This window comes from Diprion similis, chromosome 2, assembly GCF_021155765.1.
Source record: "Diprion similis isolate iyDipSimi1 chromosome 2, iyDipSimi1.1, whole genome shotgun sequence".
Lineage (NCBI taxonomy): Eukaryota > Metazoa > Arthropoda > Insecta > Hymenoptera > Diprionidae > Diprion > Diprion similis.
In genome coordinates this window covers 21,825,792-21,833,162 of record NC_060106.1, presented here as the reverse complement: position 1 = coordinate 21,833,162, position 7,371 = coordinate 21,825,792, and the positions used below count along the sequence as shown (strand labels likewise).

Sequence of the window (7,371 nt, the reverse complement as noted above, 5' to 3'; positions counted from 1 at the left end):
TTATAAACACGTAAAAATTTTTTGAAGCATGAATATAATGAAATCTTGAAGGAAGTTAGCGTTCTTTATCAACACGGTCAGGAAACTAGAGGTAAGGTGAAGGCACAGTGTGATATCAGGTCGCTCGGATCGTCATTAAGCACATTTAAACGATTTATTTGACCATTTGAATGAAAATATCATTAATCCGTCAAATTAACTCACTGCGATAAATGCGAACTTATTGCAAGCCAGTATACTACGGTAACGCCATTGAAATATCATTAACAACGATGATTTATCCACGATCGCATTTCGTGACAATCGTAACATGAGAATGCATATCTTTTCGCTTCCAGTGTGTTTTACACAGCTCAGTGCAAAAAGCGTGCAGCTGCAGCTGCAGCTGTTACTTCAGCAGCTATTATACTGACCGTCGTCGCGTCGTCGATACGAGTATGCGTGATCAAAGCATACAAGGGGGCTGCCTAATATGAATTTGCAACCATCAACCAACGACCGAATGAAGCAATCCATTATGTTGAGGCGACTTGCAAGGTCGATTACCTAAGCCATCATTCTCTCCGGTGTCTTCCAACCTTTCAAAAATGAGTCAGTATCGAATAATTACATAGGTATCAAAATAGAAGTGAAATCCATTTGGTATACGCGATATTATGAATAGTCCTTCTCTACGCGGGGAAAGAGAAAAGTTCGATCAACCGACCTAATCAAAGCCCATTTATTTTCAATCGAATTTTATTGGCGTTTATTATTTCCTAGTGGTTTTTTTCCAACTCTGTGTGTTTCATTCTCACCCTTACATCTCAGAATTTGTTATTTGTAGGCGTAAGCTGTAGACATTTTCTCAATACAAACCAAAAACCGTCTCATTGTCATACACAAGTTACGTGACGATTATACCGAATATCGAATCCTCGAATATTCCATAATATTTTTCGAATCTTTAGCGAAGAAACGAGCAATTATATAACCAACGACGATTGGTTACACGTACAATAACAAAAAATATGACACTATAATGCACCTTGCGTGCACGTCGAGTACGTTTATTTCGGTTAAAAGGCTTCTCGTTGAGGTGAAAAGAAGTTATAAGCAATACGTGGCGGTCATTGGCAGTGATCATAGCGATACGTCGGCGATTGGCTCGTCGAAACTATGATGGATCTAGATCGCAATAGACAAGTGGGTTGGTTGAGCGCGGAGTGCAAGTATAGCCGCAACTAGCCGTGACCGAGGGCAATTTTGATTGATATTGATTTTAGCGCACGAATTGCCGCTCGCCCTGGGCGCAGTTTAGAAGACGTTGTTACTTGACAATCCGGGGCCCCAGGGACAAGTTGCATCAGTAGTTGAGTACTCACGCGGTACTCGCTAGTCCCACGTCGACCGTCTTGTTCGCCGGTTCGTCTCACCTTCGCGGATCTGCAGGCTCACCGATCCACGACTGATTGGTTCGAGGTGCTCGTCGCTCATTGTCAGGTGTGGTGGTCCTACTTCAGTTCTTCTTCGAAAACAGTGTTTTTTTTTTAATTAGAAACAGAGAAAAGATCAGCTACAGAAAGAGAAAGGTAGATTATAAGAGGGTTCGGAAAAGCTGTTGACGTGCAAAATTGTTCGCGATTTTTGAAGTACCGGTTTTACAAGTGTCGGGAAAAATTTTTGTGAAAAATTATTCGATGTATGGAAAATCATGATCAGAGCTTTCTAGTGGAAGAATATTTTAGTAGTCATCTAAAAACGATCGACAAAGTGAACGTGTGTTGTACCGTATACGTGAATCAGATTTTATTTTGGTTTTCGTACATTTCACCGCGGGCATTGGATTAAATTTGTTTTCCATCGTTACCCCAATTTCGAATCGTCCTCTAATGTGTCGCGTATCGGTAAACATGTTTCCCAATACGATTTCATACAGGATTCGTCACAATGACGATTACCTATAATAATAGAAGAACCTGCTCCTTACCATACGTCTCGATCAGGTCTGCAGAGTGAAACACTTACTACAGTATATTGTTATTACAGTGTTAATCACGCGGTATAGTTAAGCGCGTAATTCATGATCTGTGATTTTCATAATTGCATCATGCAATGCCACGTGAGAAGAAACCGGAAAGTTGAGTCGATTCAGAATCGTGCACATGTCTTCGGTTCTTATTTCTTCAATAAAACAATTGTAGCAATTAATTAACGTGTAGACATGTATTGTGAATGTGTCTTTTCTTCTAAGATAATTAAAGTTAATCAACGATAATTCGAAAAGCAGACAAGCCAGAGACATATTTCAAAGGGAAATTCTCAGATAAAGTGAAATTGTATTACAGAGCGAATAATTTTCGACTCTCTTAATCTGCAGATGAGCTAAACGCATAACTTCAACTATTTCCATAAATTAGATAATCGAGATATACTTCATGAATGCTAAAAGCTTGGTTTCCTGCGTGATTTATTCTGCAGTATAATTTTGTTTCGTCATTGCATAAGGTTATTCAAACTCAAAGTCAAGGTTCCCGAATTCATATCGCGTAACAGTAGGCAAAGAGCGCGTGAGATCGTATAAAACAATCTAAAATACTTACAATTAGGCACGCCTACAATAGCCGTGATAGTGTTGTACATTCGTGTGTCTGATATACTCGTTTGCCTCTGACTTTTATTCATACCTTCACGCAGATAAAAATGACGTGGAGAATAGCCAGTCGAGGATTTATACATTTGCAGCCAGTAAGCTATTCAAATTTTTCCGCCCCAACCGACCTCTACAATTCGATACCCTATAGTTCGCTAATATATTAATTAAAAATTCCTTGTCAATCAAATTTTAACTTTATGATTTGTGCACTATCGTTGTAATTACACCACCTTTTTCCCGTAATTGGTATGATTTTGAACTAGGGGATCGATGTGTCAGTTCCTAGATTATTTTTACAACCCAACGATTTCGTTAAGATTGCACAAGAAAGAGTTTTTTGGTACATTTCTGAGCTAATAACAGCTCAATCATGTACTACACGAAAAAAATGATCGCGGCTAAGTAATAGTGCGATTATTAAACATTATTGTTTCAAATAGTAACATTTTAGTTTTAAAATTCAATTGAAAATATTTATTATACAAACGCTAAAATTTAAATTTTATATGTAGAAAAGTAATATTTGAACGTAAAACATTACTGTTTCAAGCAGTAAAAATTACTAGTGATTGTAGTATTTTATCGATTAAGCACCCTGTGTTCCGTGTTATTATTTGAAATAGTAAAAATTGGCATTTATTTTTTTACGATTAGGTATATAAATATGAATCGGAGAGTAGCGCTAAAGAGCAATAGATTAGCTCTTTTTATAAGACATGCATAAACCGACTACTTCGAATTCTGGAAAAACGCTGATAGTGAGAGAGGAGTAGAGTATTATGTGACATAAACGCAAGTTACAATTACAATTTGAAATTGCTATTGGCAGCAATTGCGAACCATGAACGATCAGAGGGGGACACAAATTTTTATCTCTGCGTCCTCTCCCTGACATGATCAAGCCGGCAAAAACCTTTCCATTAGAATCACATATTCATACGCGTAACGAACAATGCTCTCGCGTCGAAATAGCTCAATATTTAGCATGTGCGACACCGAGAATAATAGGGACAAATGATCATAATGAATTAACGTGGAACCGGTATTGACTAATGCAGGCAATCGACCGGTCACGACCTTCTCTGCCGCACGTCGTGTGAACTCAACCATGGAAGACCGGCCCGGGTTAATAAGTTCACACTTCAAGAAGCGCGTTGCTTCGCGAGATCGGGCACGCGTAGGTACATAACTAATATAACGAACGCGGCACGATTCATCCTCTGCCGATCGTAATTCCTACATTGCTTTCGCGGAACTACACTTTTAATTCGGACTACGCTCTAATTATAAGGATTTGAAATGCGCACCGGCCAACCTTGAGCAAAAATTGGCGAGATATTCCACCGTAGATTGTAGTATAGGTACATAATATCATCTGCTAATTTCACGAGGTCGAGGTTTGTAACTTTATGGTAAATCAGTATTTTCTTATTTGATACAATCATTTTGAAGGAATTAGGATTGCGGAATATTAGTATGTTTTGTTTTATCACGGTTTACTGAACTTAGAACAGTTTCAAAATCTCGGAGTAACGGTTTTTCCAACGTTACTAACTTCAACATGATTTGATTCCGATAATGGAACTGCAGGGAAAAGTCGCGTAGATCGAAAATTCTAGGAATATTTAAGTATAGTCAACGTTATCATCATTTCCCTTTCCGTAGCTATGAATATTCGTTGTGGGAAAATTCGAATCTGCACGTACCTACACGCCGACTGCTTCGTTTAAATTCACGATTAACATTGAACCGCTGCGCATGCGTCGTATTAAAGCGCCTGAGCGCCATATTTTCCTTGCTAGTCTGCCACTTGACTACGCTGCGGCATTTGTCAGATCTGCAATTTCGGACTGCTCTCGACTTTCCTACCAGTTCTTGGGCTCGTCGGTGGCGGTCAAAAGTCTTTTGCGACGATCAAAGGGACTCGGAGCACGCATGACGATCCCTACATTCGGGGGGCTTCGGCTTCCCGCGAAACGGCTAGCGATGATCATTTCACCGCGCATCTTTTGTAAGGGGTATGAATATAGTCACAGTTACGCGGGAGGTTCAATTCTACTGTTGCTATCGACACAAAAATGTTATTTTACCCGAGGACATAGTTCCTATTTATTCACAAATACTTCAATATTTCTTGAGTTTATATGCGTCAACTGTAAAAAATAGTTTGAAAGAGGCAAATTGTCTGTTATGAGTTTTAATCTCATAGCTTAATTCAATTTGATCTCACTGTAAAAGTATTTTACCGAACGAAAATTGCAATATCTGTTATTAGGTAATAATTAATAGGCAATTTATCTGCAGGGCGTAAAATACTTAGGTCTTAAAAAAAATATTTTTCTTACCAGGGAGCCGCGTGATGGTGAAAAAGTTGCGATGGCAAGACATAAGACGGAAATTGTGGAGTCCCACGGAGCCGCCGGCACCGCGAGTATTTTCGGAGCCACAGTGGCAGGGACATGTGAGTCTCTGGTACTTCCTGTACCGTTGGTTCGTCTTTGGTTGTTGGATTGCGATAATCGTCTGCTCGCTCTTCGACATAGGAAGCCGACATCCCGAAGGTAGAAAGGAAACCTGGCCAATCTACCTGACGCATTGGGACCTGGTGCTAGGCGCAAGCCAGGCATTCCTCGGAGCGATCTTGGTCTCGAGAAGACGGAACCAGGAGCGCCGATCGAGCTTTGACGCGGAGGCTTTAACGCTGGGAAAAATTGAGCGAATGTACTGGGTCCTTTACACCATTACATCCTCAATTGCAGTCTGCGTGACGATAGCCTACTGGGGTGCAATATACGACCCAAGAATCCACTCCAAGGATGCTCTCAACTTTATGCTCCACCTCTTCAACACCATTCTGATGCTAGTCGACCTCTTGGTCGTCGGGGTGCCGCTGAGGGTTGAACATTTCTGGTGGTCATTGACCTGCGTCGTCCTCTACGTTATCTTCACGATATTCTACTACCTCGCCGGTGGCCTTGATAAGCACGGTTACCATTACATTTACAAGATACTTGACTGGGAGCAGCCTGGTCGAACAACCCTTGTCTGTTTGGGCGGTTTCGCCTTCCTCACGATAGTCCACTGCATTCTCTGTTCCTTTGCACGGCTGAGAATATACGTTAGGGCCAAGGCCGTTGGGACCATGGCTACTGCGACGATATCACAGAAAGCGAAAATGGACTTCGCGTTACCCCGAACGAAGTCTATCGAACTTGTGGTTTGATCGACAGATCGTTCGTTCGACGCGACAACTAATTAGCTCAACTTCTTCAGTATTATACATTATAAGCATGTTATTGAACATACGTGCGCCTAAGTGCTCAATTCTCTTGGATTCGCATGTAGCTCTACGTGATACGTAATGTAATCTCGTATCACTCTGCTCTTCGTGTTATTCCCGTTGGAATCTCGGCAATTAAGAGATCGCCAACGCTTAATTTACGGCCTTAACGTTGCGGCACGTCCGATGCAAAGATGACACCAATGAAGCGTATAAGAACGTCGTTCCGTATAGTTATATTGTGTGGTGTATATTAAATAGTACGAGTTTAATTGTGTTAAAAATGACAGCTTCGGAAATGGTTGCATACTATAGATTATAGTGTTACGTAACCTGTTATTCCACTAATATAAATCTGTGTAATAAGTTGGATGCGTAACACTTTAATATAATTATAGGTATATTATATATGCAAATCCATTTCTCATCAAATGATACACAGATTTAACGAACATCGTCTGGCTATAAACTAGCTGGTGATGGTCCAAATTGACTACGGAGAGTGTAATTATAGTTTGTCACAGTCTTACGATTTTGAGATTCTTCTATTTGCGATACATGCGCTAAATATATAATTCTTACTCGCTTGCTCGCCATTAATTTATTGTATTTTTTCTTTTTAAATTTTATTTGATAAAATTATTCAGCGCAGTATTTCGTTGTTCCTTATTTCTATTGGTATACGTTCCATATTAATATAATTACGCTAAGTATACGTGAAAATATATTACATATTTATAATGAAAAAATATGCAATTGTAGATCATTCAATACATACTCTCTTGCAAATTCTCTAGAGGAAAATTGTTCGAACTTTTTCAAGAAGAATCTATCTTTTTAAATCCAATCCGTTAAATCTCAATCATTCTTTTTTCTACATAGGCATACTTCCTGAGTTAATATTATGGTTTACGTTTAGCTTTGTTGGGATACTTTTAGTTAGGTAGACATAACAAATAAAGTTCCATCCCATATCACTGTACGCATTGTCTTCAAATGTCAATTAATATTTCAACTTTGTATTGTTTACGTTCCTCACAAATTTTAGCGGCTGTCTTGAAATCAAAATCATTTTGCTCTTTCTCACAAGGTGTAAATTTATTATTTAAATACCGTTTCAAGTTATTTACATGGGGCTCAATTGCCGTTATAGTATACGTGTAAATACTGAAGATCCCATGAGAAAATCAGAGCTGGCGGTAAATTAAAGCTATATGATTATAGCCTTTATCCTAAAATTTATTTTTTAATGAAAACGTTTGCATTTGGTAGAGCAAGTTCAAATAGTTATGGGTTTTTTTTCCATTCCACTAAAATTTAGAGTCGCGAATATTATAGGCAATTGAATTTTGGTGTCTTTGTTGTACATAGATATATCATAGTGTGGGTGACGTCACAACTTTGTTGTTTTCAATCTGTAAACAGATTATTAAAAATATTACGATAAAACCCAATT

The 7,371-nt window shown here is 39.0% G+C and overlaps 1 protein-coding gene across 2 annotated transcripts; it reads left to right on the top strand.

Moving 5' to 3' along the window:
* Positions 1 to 1,365: 1,365 nt before the first annotated feature.
* Positions 1,366 to 6,923, top strand: LOC124414980 (protein rolling stone-like). 2 transcript variants are annotated; one of them, XM_046896197.1, is made up of 2 exons: positions 1,366 to 1,482; positions 4,984 to 6,923. In XM_046896197.1, the coding sequence occupies exon 2, from the start codon at positions 4,995 to 4,997 to the stop codon at positions 5,856 to 5,858; it is 864 nt and encodes a 287-aa protein (XP_046752153.1). In that variant the 5' UTR covers positions 1,366 to 1,482; positions 4,984 to 4,994; the 3' UTR covers positions 5,859 to 6,923. The 2 variants fall into 2 exon arrangements, with proteins under 2 accessions (XP_046752153.1, XP_046752145.1); XM_046896189.1 differs by lacking the exon at positions 1,366 to 1,482 and adding an exon at positions 4,423 to 4,646.
* The last annotated feature ends 448 nt before the right edge of the window (positions 6,924 to 7,371 follow it).

What these genes read in the sequence shown, in the direction of transcription:
- LOC124414980 (XM_046896189.1), top strand. Translation starts at nt 4,571, where the DNA reads ATGACGATCCCTACATTCGGGGGGCTTCGGCTTCCCGCGAAACGGCTA. An exon ending in CATTTCACCGCGCATCTTTT is followed by an intron (nt 4,647 to 4,983) that starts GTAAGGGGTATG and finishes TTTTCTTACCAG; the next exon opens with GGAGCCGCGTGATGGTGAAA.